This window comes from Arachis stenosperma, chromosome 1, assembly GCF_014773155.1.
Source record: "Arachis stenosperma cultivar V10309 chromosome 1, arast.V10309.gnm1.PFL2, whole genome shotgun sequence".
Taxonomy (NCBI): Eukaryota; Viridiplantae; Streptophyta; class Magnoliopsida; order Fabales; family Fabaceae; genus Arachis; species Arachis stenosperma.
Window position 1 is genome coordinate 19344822 of NC_080377.1, and position 20961 is coordinate 19365782.

Genomic DNA, 20961 nt, shown 5'->3' on the forward strand with positions numbered 1-20961 from the left:
ATTAAGTAGACCCAACATAAACAAAAATTACTCTCATTAAAAGAGTATGTAACACGCATCCGAAACTTCAAGCAAGAAGTACTCCGTCTAATATAAAAGATTGTTCATATCTCTTACTCAAAACTGCAACAAAAGAATTTAAAATCTCCTTCAAAATCTCTCAAAAATCTTTCAAATTCTCTGCAAAAAAGTACAGAAAAATCTGGTACTGCGTTTGAGATCATCAACAAAAAACACAGAAAAAAGAACAACAAAAATTTCTCAGGGTATTGACAAAACTACTTGTTCATTATGTTTCAGTTTTCTCCTTCGCATTTTTCTCATTTCTACTAGTTCAGTTTAGGGTGTAGTGGATCGAGTTCGTTCTTAGTAGATCGAGTTTCTCTGATTCAATTTTTTCTTGTTTTCTCTGTAACTAGGGCATCAAATGAAACTATAGTAGTTGTGCTGCATTTTAATTGAGGTTCAATTGGTTTTGTTTCATTCAGTAATTTTGGTTTATTAAGTAATTTTGGTTTATTTCTTAGTTTAATTGAAATTCGTTGGTTTCGTTTCGTTTGAATTTGTTGAACTTGTTCATGTGTGTTTGTTTAGTTAGTTATAGTTCTGATATTTGTCAGTTTTTATACTTGAATAATTTATAATAGGGTTAACCACCAAAAAATACTCCCGAATTATTCAAATGTTGACAAAAATGCATCCGAATTTTATTATCGACAACAATGCCTTCAAATAATTTAAAAATGCGACAAAAATGACCATCAGTAAATATATTTTCAAAAAATGGATTAGAAATTAAATTTTGATACGATTTTTTGCAAACATGATCATAAAAGGGAGATATTATTATCCTCAAAATTTGGTGATTTTTTATTAAGTATATTTGCTTTTGTAATTTTTTTTGTTAACAATCAATAATACTTTTAAAAAATTACAAAAACTATATACTTAGCAAAAAATCACCAAATTTTAAGAATAATAATATATCATTTTTTAATCATACTTGTAAAAAATCGCATCAAAATTCAATCTCTAATGTATTTTTTGAGAAATATATATTTAATGTTAGATTTTTGCAAGATTATCTAACATTAAATATGTATTTCTCAAAAATATATTAGAGATTGAATTTTGATGCGATTTTTTGCAAGTATAATTAGAAAAATGAGATATTATTATCCTTAAAATTTGGTAATTTTTTATTAAGTATATATTTTTTTGTAATTTTTGTTAACAACCAATAATACTTTTAAAAAATTACCAAAAATTATATACTCAGCAAAAAAATTACCAAATTTTAATAATAATAATATCTCAATTTTCTAGTCATGCTTGCAAAAAATCGCATCAAAATTCAATCTCTAAGATATTTTTTGAAAATACATATTTGCTGTTGGGCATTTTTGTCTCATTTTAAAATTATTTAAAGGTATTTTTTTAATAGTAAAATTCGAATACATTTTTATCAGTATTTGAATAATGCGAATGCGCTTTTTGTGGTTAATCCTTTATAATAAGATGCAATTTTCCTTATGGTATATGTGTTGGTTGTGATTTTTTTATCACTCATTAGTCATTATTTTAATCGTGTTTTGTCAAGGAATATGTTTAATACTTGGTAACGTTTTCGGTTCTCTTTTTTAATGAATGTTAGGATATAAAGTTTTTTTTACTTAATATTTTGCTAACATCTTTATTAATTTTGATAAATAATTTCGCCTCATTTCAAGAAAAATGATGTCATGTGTCAAGTTTTTTGCTAACGGTTTCCATTTTTTTCGTAAGGTTCTTTTTCGTTCATGAAAATTGTGTTGTTAGCTATAGAAAGTAGTTCTTTATTTTAATAATTTGAGCATTTTCATATCAAGAAGTGCTATTTGGATATCTTCAATCGGATTTACTAATAGTTACTAATTATGTGAATATATTTTAGTGAAAGCCTTGGGATCATTTTAATGTTCATGGTAAATTAAGTACCATACCTTTCTGTGATGGTCTTAGTGAACTTTATCTTTTACTATAGTTGTGTTATATTTCACATAATGGCAGAGAAACATGATTTGTGTACAATGCACAATTTTTGTCAAATGATATGTTTAGTACTTGGTAACTATTTTTGTTTTCTTTTTTAATGAATGTTAGGATATAAAATTTTTTTATTGTAATATTTTGTTAATATATTTATTGGTTTTGATTTTTTTTTTGTGCCATTATTAAATAATTTCGGTTCATTTCTTAGTTTATTTGAAGTTCATTTAGATCCAGAAATAAATTCGATGTGTTTTTGTTGATGACTGAGTCTTTTTGACTGCTTGTTCAAATCTGAACTAATTTTGGTTCATTTGTGAATTAACTGAGGTTCACTTGATGCTGCTATTAAGTATTAACCAAATTTTTTATTCCTTACAGCCAAAATAACAAAGAAGACCATCTCAAAAAAGAAAAAGCCACTTTACGATGTAAGCATATAAATATAACATAAGTTTTCAAATCCTTGCGAAAATTCATGATTATTTGAGATGCTCAACGAGAAGGATGGCTGACGTATTCGCCAACATGGGTGATCAAAAGAAAGCTATCGTCGAGAAAATAGGATTTGGTGCACTGAGACATATCATTGAATGTCTCGCACAAATGAACAAAAAATTGTGCATTCTATAAATTCAGAAATTCATGCATTCTATCCAAATTCAAATTCATAAACAACACTGATTTTAGTAAAGAAGAATGAAATTATTCATTATCACTTTATTCAACTACATTAAATTTTATTCTATTCCATTCAATTTGTCTTGAAAGTCATTCCAACCTTTGGGACAAATTGTTTATCAACAATACACTTGGACTCCAAATGAACCGAGATATTATTATAACAACACCATTGTTGTAATAACAAATGAACTGAAAATTGTGCATTCTATATATTCAAAAACTCTTACATTTTATCCAAATTCAAATTCATAAACAACACTGATTTTAGCAAAGAAAAATGAAATTATTCATTATCACTTTATTCAATTGCATTAGATTCCATTCCATTCTATTCAATTCAAAATTGTTAAAGAATGAAACTAGATAAAATTAAGATCGATCCAAACATCGTCCGTTTGATTCAATTCAGAAGAATAATCCAAATCGCTCTCATTCAACTGATTTGAACTTGAAACATTCATTGTTTTAGAACACGCAAAACCTAAGCGATTTTAATTACATTGTTCAATTTCAAAAAAAAAATGCGGATCGAAAATCTGAAGAGAAAGAGAATAAAATTAGAGGAGAACACAAGGAAATCGAAGAAGAAAACGAAAACTTGAAGAAAAAGAGACAATAATCAGACGAAAACACAAAAATCAGAGAAGAAGGGAAAGTTTACGTTGAAGAGAAACGAAAAAGGGAGGTTTACATTAAAAGTTTATTATAGGTGATGCGTGACTCTAAATCACTTAGTTGAACTTGATTAGTGAAATCAGTTGAATGCAGAGCATTTCTGAAAATTATAAGGTTAAGGTACACGATAATTTTCTTGCTAATAACATGTTACAATTCGAGTATAACGGACTCATTAGTTACATAGGTACACATAGTTCTAACAACTTGTCATTTTATCACAAGCTAAGGGGCTATTACACGAAGTTTTATAATGATGTATAAAAACGATGATTGCTTGTTGCAAAAATAGTTAATTGCAAGGGTTTGAGTTTGTTGGCGAACAAGTTATTAGCCAAGTTAGTTGGCTGATTCTAATAATGCGGTTGCATGCTAGCATTAGTTAGTTAGAAGCAGGGTTAAGATAACAAACTACTCTAATTAGATTATTGTAGTTAGGACTGTTATATAAATAGATAACTTATATGGTCACAGTTGAGTTTAACCATAATACAAAACCGATTTTCTGATTTATCAAAAGCTTACTCTGTAAACAATTTGGGTTGTTTGAATGGTCAATTCAGTCATCTGCTTAAACAAGGGTCAAAAGTTCGAATCACATCTTGCATATGTAATAATTTATTGATCAACGATGGACCCTTAAATGAAACTTAGATTCGCAACGTATTAATCTTTGATCTCTCAAACTGGGAAATAGCATAGGGAAAAAAAAAAAAGAGTCCACCCTACAACTTCTCACTTCTCTCAAACCAAAGTTTGCATCTCCATTACAGTATCTGTTACCTATGTCACACATTGGATGTAATGACTGAAAAGTGTTGGCTTTTCTAGTTTAATTACAGTATTTATGATGAACATGTTAGCTTTCTGCCTTTCTGGTACTCAATAACATAATTAGAGAATGCAAAGGTTCCTAATTGTCATAGAAAAATCTAGACATTTCAAACAATTCAACACTGCATTCCCTCTCTTTTCTCCAAGGATATGTTTGGTTGGAGAATAAAAGCGAGAGTAAATCTTACCAAGTAAAACTACACATAGTGGACTCAAGAGACCATCAGTATGAACATAAGTAAAAGGAAAGCCCCAAACATTGTGATTGGTTGGATGGAAAATGGAAAAACTATAGTGGGCGAAGGGAAGAAAGGACTACATCTTGGAGGGAGCTATCCCTCTGCATAGCAGCTTTGAATTCCTCAAAGGTGACTTTTCCATCACTGTTGGCATCCATTCTGTCGAAAATCTCGTCCAATTTGCCAGGTTCCGTGATATCAACCGGAAGACAGTCATCCGGCAAAGCCTGTTTCAACGGATTGTTTATTTTTGTTAAAAGAATATGCCAAAGGAGAAGGCTTTAGAAATAAAGGAATTGGAAGAGAGGTTTATTACTCTAAGCATGGATGCTACTTCTTCCTTTGTGATACACCCGGATCGATCTGCATCATACATCTGGTGCTCCAAGAAAACCGAACAACCAAAATTAGCACATATTATATATGAAATTATAGGCGAGTTAAGAAACAAGAAAAAGAACAAACAAACCTTTTAAGGCTCTGAATTTGGAAAACATGATTTACATTAGTGTCTAAATCTATTTTCATTAATGTGCACCATCATGTTTTCATTATCATACCATGTTACATGACATGTTAACGTATCAGGTGGCTTCTTGTTAGGATTATGGGACTTAAAAGCCCAATTGGACCCAAATAGGAGATCAAATTGAGAGAGAGACCACTGCCGCTGCCGCCGCCGCTGGGGAGGGGGTGAATTGGGAATGGAAACTAAAGTGTGTGAATTGTGAAGAACTCTATTAAACTTCCTTGTTTTAGGATATTCTCTTCTGCTCCCTTCTGAGTTGTGTGGAATTTAATTTTGCTATTCCCTAGATCGAACTTTGTAAAACAATCCTAACTTACGTTATATTTTTGAAATTCAACTTCAGGAATTGTAACACTTCCACGGAATTATAAAATAGGAAAAGTATGAGGAGCCAATGGAATATTTGTACAATGCGGACAATGGAGGTTTAGGGAGTATTAGAGATATAACCATTAGTGTTACCTTTTCCCATCAGCGTAAACCTCTCGGATGAGTGGTATCATGACATGGTAGTTCAAAAAATATGACTAGTAATACACACACGCACACCCACACCCACACGCGCGTGCGTGTGCAAACACACACACACAAAACCCTTAAAACACTAACCTGGAAGCACAAACGGAGGGCATCATCTCCTTTGGAATTCTTGAGGCTGGAAAGCCCACATAAAATCTCTCGCATGTCGACCGTTCCATCACGGTTGTTGTCGAACAAGTCAAATATGCGTGGTGCTAGAGGAATTAGTGATGGCATATTTATTGCTTTCAGTACCTCCTCAAACTTAGAGAGCGTGGCATTGTCCCCATTTCCACATCTGTTAAGTGTTAAACACAGTCATATTAGAATTAGATGAGCTTTAATATAGTTGAATGTGTTGAGACACTGAAATGGTACAAGTTGTTTCATGTAATGTGGGACAATTTAAATGGGATTAAAATTAAATAAAAAAACTGTTATTTTATCTCAATCCCTAATAAAGATAATCTTTAAGGGGTTGAGGATTACCAAATACTTGAAAAATGATCATGGTTAGATTTTTAAGTAATTGAGAGACTTCCAATACCATACCTTTTTAAGTCCAGGACTAAACATCAGAAGACTAAAGTTTATAAATGTAGAATTGAATATTACATAAAAAATAAGTAGCCATAAACCTCAAAAACTAGCTAAATAGGTGAAGTTTATTGAGCACTAATAAATTTTCAACAATTAATGACTCTAATAAATATTTTTTTCGGTGTATATTCTGATTACTTACATCTTCTTGAAGTGTATCCTAAGATTTTCAATTTCCTCTTCTGTAAGATCATAGGATCCTATCAAGGATTTCAGTTTCTTGGTTCTCAAGAACACTGTGGTACTCCATACGCTTGCAATTGCAGCTGCCCGGAGCTTGCGACGAGCATTGAAGCTTTGCAACCTTGAGACAATCTCAGGGTCCATCTGATCATCTTTCGCTACATCACCTATGACCCATGGATGACTCAGGAGCTTATCCAAGACATAGACAAACGAAGCTATGAGTTCTTATTATCTGATTATGTTAATATACTATCTGAAAACTTTAATCCGCTTGAAATAAGATAAAATTATTGAAAATAATTCAGCACCGAATTTGAGACGTAATTAGGAACTATGAAGGCATCACAATGCTTTATTGTTGTCTTGTACAGCAGTGAGATATTGTGTATATTATGAAAACCTTAAAATATCAGTTGAGTTGTCTCCATGTGATTTCAAGATCATTAGTTCAAGTCATGTAATCAATTACTAATTCTTGCATTAGGTTAGATTGCCCTTTGTTTCTATGGAGTTTTTTGGCAAGCTTCTAATTTACTAGCATGTTGAGTTGCCCCTTTATTTAGAGATAATATATTTTTTAAAAAATATTAAGTACATACTATTTAGTTGTGTGTTATTTACAATATATGAAATGAAATGTATTCTTTGAAATAATGGATGGCTACTGTTTGTATAGGAACAAGAAGGAAAACAAAATTTTCTTTTTATATAGAAAACTTGACCCACGGAAAAAATAAAACAAAAATAATAGTTGTGCATTGAGTAATTTTCAAATTGGTGAAAATCGGATTAAATTCTACCTAAACAAATTTTATGTATAATTTTACACCAATTCCCCAAGCAATATATCCTCATGCAGAAAGATATGGTTGCTTATATTGCAAATATGTCACAACCTTAGTTATTAAGTTTGGTAGGGTATACAATACCTCCTGCGCACTAGGTCTCCTGCTAGGATCAACTGTCAGAAGACTCGAAATCAATTGCTTTGCTGATTGAGAAATGCCCTTCCATGTCTTCTCATAGAAGCTAAAGTTCCCCTGTTTCAAGTTTTAATTTTGTTAAACTAACACGAAATAAAACAATGAGTTTATGATATTTGTATTAGCCATGTTACACACACCCTTGTGACATGTGAAAATTTCGGTTCCATGGTTGAATAGGGGTAATAATTCTATCTATTAAATAGTGTTGGAAATTATTGGTCATTGGATTTGGCAAAATTTAAATGCTCAATTAGTTGAATTACTTATGTGGCTAAAGTGGTGATGCTAATACCATTGCACTAGAGTAACATCTCTAAGACATAGAGAATGTAGAGGGAAAATAGATGATATATTAGATCATATGTAACCAATTGATATCTTATACTTTCTTGAGTCATCAACATTGATCTGTGCAAATCTTACTTACATTCATTATCATTTGTTGTTTTTGGCGATTAGACTGAGCAATGAAAGGCGGATATCTGCAAAACATGTAAAAAATCCCTTAATTGTTTGCCAAGAGTTTTAAACCCTAAACAAATTACTCCATTAGTTTTCTTGTATAAGTTAACTTTTTAGTACATTTTGAATCAATTTATTTAAATTCACTGACTCAATAATACTTCAAAATGTTAGAATTGACATATTAAATATAGAATAGAAGAAGTAACTCATACCAAGGCACTTTGCAACTTTTTTTTTTTTTCATTTCTAGATCTAAAAGTGATGATTAAGTACGATCATCCATATGCATTAAGCACAAGGTATATCGGCATCACCGAAAAATAGAACATAATGCAACTGTGCGAGACATCAATTAAATTAACATACCCAAACAGAAAGATGTACAAAGTCACTTGTAAGAGTTAATATTCACTTTGGTACCTATAAGTATACGTGTGAATTATCTTGGTTCCCATAGATTTTAATGAGTTAAAATAGTTCCCTTTAAGTAATAAATGCGAGTCAAGTTAGCACTTTATTTGATTAGTCCTTCATTAATCAAATGTAACTTGACTCACGATTATTTACAGAAAATATTTTGACTCATTAAAACGTATGAGACCAACATGGTTCACATGTATACCAAAGTAAGCATTAACCGTTAACTGAACAAAGTGCAACTATACCAAACATGAATTAGATTAACATACCCAGATAATAAGATGTACAAAATTACCCCTAGAGACCACATGTCACTCTTAGCTGTTATCTTTCCTTGAGAAAGTGCCTCCGGTGAAACATAATCAATGGAACCAAACAAACCAACAACTGGATCAGTAAACTCTTCAACAGAGCTCAAACCGAAATCCATGATCTTTAGAGGAGAATCCTTCCTCTTGTCCAAGAACAAGCAATTCTCAGGCTTCAAGTCTCTATGGACAATGTTTGCTTTATGAATAGCCTCTAAGCCCGCCGCAATCTGGCGAATAACTGTCGCAGCCTCAGTCTCTGAGTACCTATCCTGTGCCACAATGCGATCAAACAGCTCACCGCCAGAACACAGCTCCAAAACAAGATGAACACCATTCGAGTCCTCATAAACATCATAGAGGTCAACCACATTCGGATGTGGCGACACATTTTCGACTATCTTCCTCATCACAAGGATCTCATTGGTGAGAAGAGCATCTGATACTGAAACCTGTCTCCATGTGGGAAACCCCATGTTGCTCCTTTCTCTTGGTAAACAACCAGGGGTCGTAGTAGAGGCACTTACTCTTCTTAGTGTCTTTATGGCAACATGAGTTTTCTCATCACTGCTTGATTTTTTTATGCCTTTCCTAACAACAGAGAATCCACCTCTTCCTAGAATCTCTGACACCTCATATTCATCCAAGAGCTTTCGGGATTCATGTCCCATGGTAGTTGTTCGTGATGTATGTGTTGCACAAAACAAGGTCCGTCCTTCTTGAAATCGAAGTCTGTGCTAATTTTAAACATCATGAAAACAAAGAGCACCAACTCAGCAAATTGTAAACAAAAAAGGGTTGGAATCAAAAGATAGAAACCTTCTAAGCAAAGTTCCAGATCTAACTACAACAGATAAAAGTGCAAACAATAATCATGTCACTGAAACATTCACCACTAGAAAAAAGACCAAAATCCCCAGAAAGAAATAAGGGGCAAAGGCTCATAACAATAACCATATCTCATAACCAAGAAAGAAAATTAACAGCAGAAAACTGTTACACAACTTACAATTTGGAAAAAAATGAGCAAAGCAGCAATGCTACATGGCCAAATAGTGGGAATGTATATAATCAAGGTTGGAGTAGACAGAGACAAATGTTAGACAAATATCCTACAATCCGTACGAAAGCACGAGTTGTATACGAAATATGGGGTAGTTTTATTGCTCAGATTGTCTTAACATCGACGCCTTGGCATAATTTTTTATTCTGGATGGCGCCTCATGGCGTTGCGCCAAACGGCAGAAATGGCGGATGGACTAAAAATACATATATATACAAAAAAATTTGCGAATGTAATAGATTGTAAAATCTAGTCAATATAAGCATCTTTCTATTTATAAAAGCATGCAATTTCAGCAAATTCAGTATAACAGATTCTGGAAAAGGAAACCACCTGGAATGGAGGAGCAAAAGAGGAGGATCAACTGAATTCAACCTGCAGCGGTGTCGATGCTGCGCCTGCGACGGCGTCTTTGTTTCTTCCTCGAGCAGGATGAGTGTTGGCAGATGGAACGAGCGAGAGAGACAGATATCACGGAGACGCACACGTCATTGAGTGAGAGGAAGAGTGCGAAGAGAGCGTCAGCGTTAACTGAAGACAGCAGTACCGTTGTGTGAGACACAGGAAGGCAGACGGCGAGAGGCCAGAGAGAGTTGACTTAAGGTGGCCGGCAGAAGTGAGTGCGTAAGATGCGACAAACTTGAGCTTCCTGAACAAGGCAAGTTTTTTAATTGTTAACTTGGTTTTGGCGTAGTTACCAGCCACAGGATTCGGTGGTCCAAGAACCTTTGGACCACTTAGTGGTCCAAATAGAAAACATGTTTTTAGAGTTTTTTTATCAATTGCTACGTAGTCTTTGAACTAATTTTAATTACAAATCAACTCCATATATTTTATTTAATTATAAAAATAGTTTTTATTTTATAAATTATTATTTTATCAATTATCTATTATATTTATTAACAATCAAATACAAAAATAACAACCAATTATATCCTCCATTCATCCTAATAATTCCAATTGATTAAATAATTAACTTTGATCTCGTTACGTTCGTCCATGGCTTCCAAATCGTGTTTCCTTGAAATTCAATCGATTGGTTTTTCAAAACAATCGATTGAATGATAACTCAATCGATTGGTTTACACTATATCACAAAACAATCGATTGAAAGTTGTAAGGTAGAATGGTAAAAAGCTTATACCAATCGATTGTTTATACTTTCCAATCGAAAGAATGCCTCAAAACAATCGATTGTTGTTGTTACTCAATCGATTGAATTCACGAAAACAACATGAATTTGCCAAATACAATCGATTGAAAAGTGATGACATTGAAGTTTTAGCCAAATTCAATCGATTGATAATGTAATCCAATCGATTGGAAGGTGATGAAGTTGAATGTTTTGCCAATTTCAATCGATTGGTAATGGTACCCAATCGATTGAAATGAAACTGTACACTGAAAATTTATAAATTCACCTTTACTTCGCATGCTGCAACTAATGCATGTTACATACAAGAAACTAAAAAGCACATAAAATAAAAACAGACAATTAATTACATGATTGTTCTATTTTAAATTTAATCTGTTTGTCCTCTGGTTTTGCGCCACTGAAATAAAATCAAGAAAATAATTCATGTTTAAATCAAACGCAGGACCAAGATGCTCAACATCCATAATGCCTAATGAAATAAATTATAATGCATGGATCGCAATAAACTTGTATGGTATGAACTTGTATGACTACTTTATTTTATTTGTTAAACTTTATTTGGACTATTGCTATTTTATTGTGATCCATGCATTATAATTTATTTCATTAGGCATTATGGATGTTGAGCATCTTGGTCCTGCGTTTGATTTAAACATGGATTATTTTCTTGATTTTATTTCAGTGGCGCAAAACCAGAGGACAAACAGATTAAATTTAAAATAGAACAATCAAGTAATTAATTGTCTGTTTTTATTTTATGTGCTTTTTAGTTTCTTGTATGTAACATGCATTAGTTGCAGCATGCGAAGCAAAGGTGAATTTATAAATTTTCAGTATACAGTTTCATTTCAATCGATTGGGTACCATTACCAATCGATTGAAATTGGTAAAACATTCAACTTCATCACCTTCCAATCGATTGGATTACATTACCAATCGATTGAATTTGGCTAAAACTTCAATGTCATCACTTTTCAATCGATTGTATTTGGCAAATCCATGTTGTTTTCGTGAATTCAATCGATTGAGTAATAACAACAATCGATTATTTTGAGGCATTCATTCGATTGGAAAGTATAAACAATCGATTGGTATAAGCTTTTTACCATTCTACTTTACAACTTTCAATCGATTGTTTTGTGATATAGTGTAAACCAATCGATTGAGTTATCATTCAATCGATTGTTTTGAAAAACCAATCGATTGAATTTCAAGGAAACACGATTTGGAAGCCATGGACGAACGTAACGAGATCAAAGTTAATTATTTAATCAATTGGAATTATTAGGATGAATGGAGGATATAATTGGTTGTTATTTTTGTATTTGATTGTTAATAAATATAATAGATAATTGATAAAATAATAATTTATAAAATAAAAACTATTTTTATAATTAAATAAAATATATAGGGTTGATTTGTAATTAAAATTAGTTCAAGGACTACGTAGCAATTGATAAAAAAACTCTAAAAACATGTTTTCTACTTAGACCACTAAGTGATTCAAAGGTTCCTGGACCACCGAATCCTGTGCCTAGTTTATCATAATCGAACCGACAATCAAACCGAATTATTAATTCAACCACTGAATTATTGATTAAACCGACTAACTCAGTTACAATTAAATGAATATAAAAATAATATATTTTCACTAATCACCAATTAATTATAAAAATTAATTCATATATTATCATTATAAAAATACTAGAATTCTCGATAGATTTTTTTACTAAATTCTCAATAGATTCAAATTCAAAGGTTCATTTATTTTCATTTTTGCATAAATAAGGCAGATTCAATTCATTTATGAAGATTGTTTTCATTCCAAGAATTCCATTTCTCATTTCTGCATATTCAATTCATTCATAGAGTTCCATTTTTCAGTTTCACAACAATAGAAAAGGACTCAGAGCAAAAGGAAATATTTTTTCACTTTTATTACACAGACATGGTTCCTTCATTCTTATAGCCAAAATATATTCTTCCCTTCCAAGCTTTATGACTCTTGTTCTACATCTTTACCAATGCCAATAAATTAATTATCAACTAATTGTTTTATTTTTCCCAATAGTTTTATGTGTTCTTGACGTGAAACGGGGAGATTCAAGGTAACAAAAGGTTCTAAAACATACGCCTAAATACAATACCTAACCTTAGCAAAATATAAGCTATGATCCACATCTAACAAATAGAAGATAAGACAACACCAAATCATAAAAAAAAAATGTTCTAAAAATCGGTTTGAACTGGCCAGTCGAAACAAAAACCGTTAGCAAGAACGATTTGGACAAAAAAGAAAATCGTCAACTTCAAAAATCGAATTTGGACCGTTGAACCGGCCAGGAATCGGTCGGTCGAACCGAACTGTGACCCGGTCGATTTTTAAAATTTTGCCAAAACTGTGAAAAACGCTGCGTTTGGACTTGGTAGCTAAAAGGGAACCCTAGTCTTTGGCTTTCACCCAGACACCCACAGCACACTCCCGAGCCTCAGCCCTCCACGCTCACCAGTCACCTCTCGCTCTCAGTTCCGACGTCTCCAGTCTCCACTCTGCACCTCGAACTTCCAGTGAAACCTCCGTCCAGCCACCGCCGCCGTCGCATGGTTCATGGAAGTCACTCACGGTCGCAAGTTCCTTTCAGCCAGCTTTCTATTCGCTCAGCTACCCTTCCTTTCAACCGTCAAAATCGCAGCCACCACTAGCGCTAGTTGCCGTCGCGAGTGTCTTTCCACCGGAGCCAGCTCTGTTCGACCCTTCCACCCCAGCCACTGTCCCTGTCGCCGTCAGATCTGCATTCTTTCCTATCTTCCACTAACCCTAGGTATAAATCTAATTTGTTGTAATAATAATTGTTGAAGTATGATTAATTGTTGGTTCTAACTTATAAACCTTGCTGTCATTACTTGAAGTATGATTAATTATTGGTTCTACATTCATCAGCACCATTTGCACAGACCGGGTCAACACCCATTTGAAGAATTATTAAATGATTAATTGTTGAAGCTGATTGCTTTAAGCATGATTAATTGTTGAAGCTATTGCTTGAAGGCTGAAGCATGATTAATTGTTGAAAAACTATTTGCTTGAAGCATGATTAAATGATTACTTGTTGAAGCATGATTAATTGTTTGGATGTTGTTTGTTGAGATATTGGGTAGTGGGTTGCTGTGATATTGTAATTGGATTGTATTGTTATTTCTCTATTGAGCCTGTTCTGAATCTGATTATTGATTTTTTGAATGTGAAATTAATCAAAGAAAGTGATTTTGTGTTGTCGAAATTATTGCTAAAAATAGATTTGTTACTCTGCTGCTGTTGTTTTTTTAATTTATGAGTATGCTGTTTTTGAATTTTTGTCGATAGATTTATTGATTTTAGAGTTTAAACCTTAAGGGTGATTATTTGTTGCTGTGTTTTAATTTTAAACCAAATTGATGCTTTCAAAAAATTAACAAACAGCAGATGTCCCATGTTATTGATTTAGAGCAAGGAAATCATGAAGATGATGCTGTTGTTGGAGGTCTTGGGAGTGATGATAATGATGGTATTGTATTTCTCTGATGCAAAAGACAGTGGTTCAAGCCACTCTCTTTTCTAGTATTTTTCACTGCATTCTTTAACTGCAAAATTTGGTTTTTGATGCTTTTTAATACTGAATTTGATTGATTCTGTGGAAATTTAGACACCTTTTTGTTTATGATTCATGGAATTGAGAATTTGATTGTTTGGTACTGCTTTATATGTATACTTGTTCCATGTCTTGGTGCTGAGTCTCATAAATATTCTCAATTACTTAAAGCTATGGTTTTCTTATTGAATGAGATTTTATTTTTCCAAAAAAAATCATAGAAGATTAAGGTTGTGGATTTTTTAATTGAGTAATGAGTGTAAAGCTAAAGATGATGATGACAAAAGTCATTGGAAACATATATTTTAAGAGTGTTTTAAAAAGACTTTTGAATTTGTAAATTGATAAGATCATATAGTTTTAGTGTGCTTATTTATCTTTTATTTATTATTTTATTATAAATGATTTTTTCGGTTCAACCTCGGTCAAACTGATTAAATCTATAAACCAATAAACTAATAGCTAGAGTAGTTCAATAATCGGTTTGATTTTCAGAACCTTAAAAAACCAACACCTGAAGCAAGATATAACACCCGAATTTTTAAAAAAATTAAATAATAATGTATTATTTTATTTAAAGAGTACTATTTTTTTAAAAGTAATTAAATTAAATTTTATGATAATTTGAGTTTAAAATTTATTAAAATTTTAAATTATTTTTATCATTATAATAAGATATTCAAAAATATATATATAAGAATTATTATTATTATTATTATTATTATTATTATTATTATTATTATTATTATTATTATTATTATTATTATTATTATTATTATTATTATTATTATTATTATTATTCGGTTTCACTTAAGGCCGAAGCCATTAAGGAAACCATAGGAAAGATAAAGGAAGCCAAGGGTGGCTATTATGCATGACACATATATATATATATATATATATAGACATTACACATATTTCCTTTTGCTTACATATGAGCAATGACACGTATCCTCCTTTTAAATTCATTCATTACCACTAATTATCATTTTGCTTCATTTGGTTTCTTCATTCCACCGAAACCAAAACAAAAGAAAGAAAGAGAGAATGTCGTAAGTAAGAAGCCGTGATTCCATGGCACCTCCGAGCCTTCGAGCTTGATTTTCTTTTAATCCGTAACTCCAACAAAAAAATTTAATCCGATAAAAGTGTTCGTATCATTCATTTCTACACGTTGGCGTTATTTTTATCCAATAGAAATTGACAGTGACATAATTCCTCTTTTTCTTGAGTTCGGTCAATTGGAATTTTAAGAGGCACAGACGATTCTTAACGTTTTCTTCTTCAGCAGTTCGGTTAGAAAACTTCTCCAGAGGTCCCATTAGTTTGATTTCGTATGGAGGTAGGGTTTGGTAACTTTATAATAATTAAATGTTAATTTAGCTGATTATTGCGTGAATTTGAATGAGTTTATGTTAAATTATTGTTGAATTATTGTTGTTTGCTTGAGATTTTGATTCAGTTATGTATGAACAACTAGCTGGGATGCTTTGATTATTTTGGGAATAAGAAATGGAATTTTCAAAAGCTTTAAGAAATATATTAACTGATTTTGAATTATTAAAGAAATATTTTTGCTGCTGGAGTCGGTTGGATTATTAATTGTTTTAAAGATTTTGGAGAATGGCATAAAGATGTGGTTTTAGTTTTAAAAGAAAAAGAGAAGATAAATCGCACGTGTACTTATGAGAATGATTGAAAGGTCACGAGAGGGTGACGGAAAGTAAATAGTTATGGTGCCGATGTGAAAGTGTTAGGCCGTGGGCTTTGTTTTTGAATGATTGTGCGGGGATGCCCGTGTGTATGGAACGGCTTCCAGGAGAAAGTGGCACATGCTTCAGCTGGAGAATCAGCGCCTGCAAGTACTTGCAGAGGTCATGTTCGGCATACTTCAGCTGGAGAATCAGCGCCTGCAAGAAGTGGAAACTTGCAGAGGTTATGCCGCTGGAATGCCTTATCTGACTTGCGGGTCAGATTGCGTCGGGTGCGGGTCGAAACCGACAAATGAGCTCATTACCTGCGATAGGAATAGACATGCATCATGCTTGTTTGTGCATATCTCTGTGCTGTGTAACTCTGTGATTGTGTGTGTGTGCTGCGTGACTGACTGACTTCTGAGTTCTTTTATTATTCATGCTTATAAGTGTTTTGTTGTTAGTTGCGGTTGGTTAATAATGGAAAAATGAACTTAACTTCTAACCCCGACCCTACTAAGAACTTCCCAGTTCTTACCCCCTATCTCCACCCCTTTCAGCTACAGGTGCAAAGGCTCATTGTCAAGTTACGGGAGCACAAAGGAATATGTTTATAAGTTGAGTTGTTAGGATTTGTTTTCCCCTCGCCTTGTTAGTTAGAGTTTTTAGAGGGGTATGATTTGTTTTTGGGAATCTTGAAATAAGTTTATGTATTTAATACTATGTGAATATATATACTTTTGTGATTTAGTGGCGTAAAATAAAGTCTCTTTTCGTTTTCTTAATTAAAGTTTCGGTTCGTATTCGCGAAGGCTCAATATTAAATAAAAATAGTATAAAATAAAAAAGGTTTAGAGGTAAGTAGCACTCAGACTTTTAGTACGATCATGAGGTGCTAAAAGTTAGGGTGTTACACAAGACACCAAACCTCCACATGGCATTCCTACGGCAGATGCATCAGTAAGCTAAGGTAGAAACTGAGCACCTGGACTCAACACTAAGAACACCATAATTTGAAGATTTTTGCATTTTCAAAATTTAATATAAGAGGTCTGATCTCATGCAACAAATTCAACATCAAATTCTTTTGCCTCCAATATATCATCCCTTCACATCGTTAATACACCGCATCACTTCCAAGAGGCTGATAGCCTCTTCAAGAATGAATTGGAAGACAATTTAATTGTAAACCAATTATTAAATAGTTAGAAAAAAATAGAGTAAACATTCAACCCGGTCCCTGTCCATTTCAAATTAGGACAAGGCGATCCCTCACCAGAAAAGTAACCCACACTGGTCCCTGTCTATGCATAAAATAACTCATCGCGCCCCCTCTCGTGTATACCCCGTCCATAGTTGGCAGAAAAGTCTGATGTGGCACTTACCGGCCCTGATCTGGCAGTTAGTCCAGAGTTAAGTGCCAACCTGGATTAGGGTAAATGAACAGGGGTCGATTTGTCCCCCTGTCACATTCAAAAACAACGCCATTGCTAGGTTAAAAAGGAGCAAACGTCATTCTCACCCTGATAACCCCCAAGCCCTAACTCATATTTACAAAATAACCAAAACTCCTCAACCTTCTTCGCGCGATAGTACAGAGCATGGTGAAAGTAGCAAGTGTTGGTGCTAACAAGGGTGCTGACAAGGCCGCTAGGAAGGATTCGGAGGACTCTTCTAACTCCGCACTTGACGGAGTCACTGACGTCGTGCAGTGGAGGTAGCTTGTGTCGACATTCAGGTTAATAACGAATTTGGGCATGTAAAACATTATTGAAATCTAATCTCTGTTCCTAAATTGCATGTTGGTGTTGCAGTGTTGAGTAGGTTGAAATGGGTTACCTGGTTTATTTTTAAAAATATTGTGGACGTGAATGGATTTTGAAGTTTTTTAGTTAATCTGTTAAATGTTTAATGTTAATTGTCAGTAGTTTAGATGATTGGCACATTGAGATAAACTGTCATGAATTGGATTTTGATTAGTAAAAATAATTTTCAGATGGATGAGTTTGAAGTAGTTCATGTTTTCCATCATGGAGGAAATTTTAAGAGGAATGCAGAGGAAAAATTAGAATATGTTGATGGAAACGTCACGAAGTGGACAACTTTAGACATTGATTTGGTGAACTTCTTTTATTTTGAAATGTTACTGAAGGAGTTGGGTTACACAGAGTATAAGATGATGTTTTGGTTTGATAGCATGGCACCTAACTTGGAATTTGGCTTACATGTTATGAGGGGTGATACTGAGATAAATGACATGAGGAATAACAAGCTTAAAAACAAGGGGATAAATGAGATTTATATCTACTTTGATCACCCGGTTAGTGTGCCAGAAGTTGTGGATGAGGAGATGCAAGCTGAGGAGGTTATTATGAGTGACTCATCTTCCTCAGATGATGGGTATGAAACAATTGAGGACAAGCCATATAAGCTACCTCCTCCAGAATATGAAGAGACTCATAGCAGTGACGATAGTGAGGTACAGAAAAGGAAGGAGAGATTGAAGAAAAAGAAGAAAAAATGGTGTCACCAAGGAAGAGAGCTAGTCAGGATCCAGCTGGGGAGGTAAAGAGTGATCCAGCTAGTGAGGTGAAGGATAGACCAGATGGTGAGGTGAAGTCTGACCCAAATAGGAAATTAAGCAAGGGTGGCCCAAAAAATTGGGATAAGCCTGGACCAAGTAAAGGTGGTCCATGTTATTCTCCAAAGACAGCTAAGAAACGGGCTTCCAAGAGGTATTCAGGTAGGAGGAGGAAACATATTCTAAGGGATGGAAAAACTAGGACAGAAGGTGCAGTAGTTGATGGGCCTGAAGCAGGTGGTGGTGTGGAGGCTAGAGATGGACTGGCTGGGAATACAATGACATCAAATTCTAATATTGTTGGGGAAGAGCTAAACTCAGATTATGACAAGCCTTATGAATATGAGAGTGAAGCATTTAACAGCTCAGTGTCTGATGATGATGAAAATAGGACTGCGTTTGATGCTTTCAATGAGGAGACAGAATATGAGGAAGTTGAATTTAAGGTGGGGCAAACATTCATCACAATGAAAAGTTTTAAGAATGCACTAAAGGACTACTTTGTGTATAAAGGGAAGGATGTGATGTATCTAAAGAATGAAAAGAAGAGGGTGAGGGCTACTTGTGTAGGAGAGAACTGTCCTTAGTTGATTCTGATCTCTTGGAACAGTGCTGGGGGATGTTATCAGGTGAAGACACTGATTAATGAGCACAATTGTGCTAGAGATTTTGGCAGTAATCTAGCTAACAGAGAATGGGTGACATCAAAGTTGATGAAGAGGCTACTGACTCAGCATGAGTTAAAGTCTAAATAGGCCTGGGAGTATATGATTGAGGAGCACAATGTACATTTTAGTGAGAAAATGATAAGCAGGGGACTGAAGGTTACCAGAGAGATAGTTATAGGCAACGAACAAGCTCAGTATGGAAAGCTCAACGACTATCTGATGGAACTATACAGGAGTAATCCAGGGAGCACAGCTATGATTGATGTCAAAGCTCAACCAGAGTCACTGCCACTGTTCAACAAATTATATATAAGTTTGGATGCATGTAAAATGGGGTTCAAAGATGGGTGCAGGCCTCTGATAAACCACTATTTTATGGTTTATATTATGTTTTATCGTGTGGTTTTATCGTGATCCTTACCCACTTATTCATTAAAATAGCATGCATTTAGATTTCCTTCCTGAATTCATTACATGTTTGAAAACTGCTTCCTAAAGACTTTAATTATGTACTTTTAATTCTCCTTTATCCCATTCGATGCCGTGATCTGTGTGTTGAGTGTTTCAGACTTTACAGGGCATGAATGAGTTAGAGATTGGAAAGGAAGCTAGCGAAAAATGGAAGGAACACAAGAATTTGAGGAGATAACCAGCGAGAAGTGACGCGGTCGCATGGCTCACGCGACCACGCGAAGGAGAGCAAATCGCAGTGACGCGGCCGCACGGATTGGAAAAGCTCAAGTGACGCAGTAGCATGGACAACGCGAACGCGTGGCATGGAAAAGCGCGAGTGACGCGTCTGCATGAGTGACGCGATCGCGTGACATGTGCGATCTGCATAATCTGCAGAATTCGTTGGGGGCAATGTTGGACCCTATTTCGACCCAGTTTTTGGCCCGGAACAGCAGACTAGAACTAGAAAATATGCAGAAACAAAGAGAACATTCATTCTACACAGTTTTGAGTTTTTAGATCTAGTTTTACTCCTCCTCTAGGTTTTCCTTCTCTGAAAACAATTGATCCTTTTATGATTTTATTTTTCTACTATTTTTGGCATTGGGATATTGAGAAGAGTCATTGCCTCATCAAGACTTCGTCATTCTAGTTCGTTTTCTTAACTTGGTTTTATTCTTCCATGTTCTTTGCTTTGTTCAATTTTATCATTTAAATATTTTTATGATTATTTAATACAAGAATTATTCCTTTCATTTTAATCCATTTTACATTCCAATAATCATTTCTTTTAATTCCTTTTCATATGTTATGGATTTGTTATTTACAATGAGCGAGTAGTTCCCCTCACTTGATGGGGAGTTGATTGAAAGGAACTCTAGAGTTGGAAGGATTGAAAGAGAATTTGTAATTGGGATAATTATTGGATTGCTCTCTAGTCACTAATACCAACTCATTTTTTTTTATTAATTGAATTACAACTTGTGAACAGACATAGCATTCCAATTTGTTTGACTTTCCCTTACTTAGTAAAGGATAACTAAACAAACCAATCTTTAATTATCAATTACTCCGAGAGAATTCCAGCAACATTAGCGATTCTAACTGATCAACTCCCAGTCAAGGCTTTTTATTTACATTATTCAATTCTATTAACTTTAAATTTTCCTGTTACAAAATTCACTTCTTTGAAAACCTCTGGTTAATAAAATAGCACACTTTCTGCAACTCGTTGGGAGACGACC

The 20961-nt window shown here is 33.8% G+C and overlaps 1 protein-coding gene across 2 annotated transcripts; it reads right to left on the minus strand.

Annotated features, from left to right (window-relative positions):
* Window positions 1-4189: 4189 nt before the first annotated feature.
* LOC130968465 (calcium and calcium/calmodulin-dependent serine/threonine-protein kinase) lies at window positions 4190-10182 on the minus strand. Of its 2 annotated transcripts, none has more exons than XM_057893752.1 (8): window positions 9870-10182; window positions 8435-9205; window positions 7708-7762; window positions 7224-7334; window positions 6251-6483; window positions 5599-5806; window positions 4777-4836; window positions 4190-4687 (listed from the first exon to the last, which is right to left on the minus strand). In XM_057893752.1, the coding sequence occupies exons 2-8, from the start codon at window positions 9142-9144 to the stop codon at window positions 4511-4513; spliced, it is 1554 nt and encodes a 517-aa protein (XP_057749735.1). In that variant the 5' UTR covers window positions 9145-9205; window positions 9870-10182; the 3' UTR covers window positions 4190-4510. The 2 variants fall into 2 exon arrangements, with proteins under 2 accessions (XP_057749735.1, XP_057749743.1); XM_057893760.1 differs by having other exon boundaries at window positions 8435-9210.
* Between the last annotated feature and the right edge of the window lie 10779 nt (window positions 10183-20961).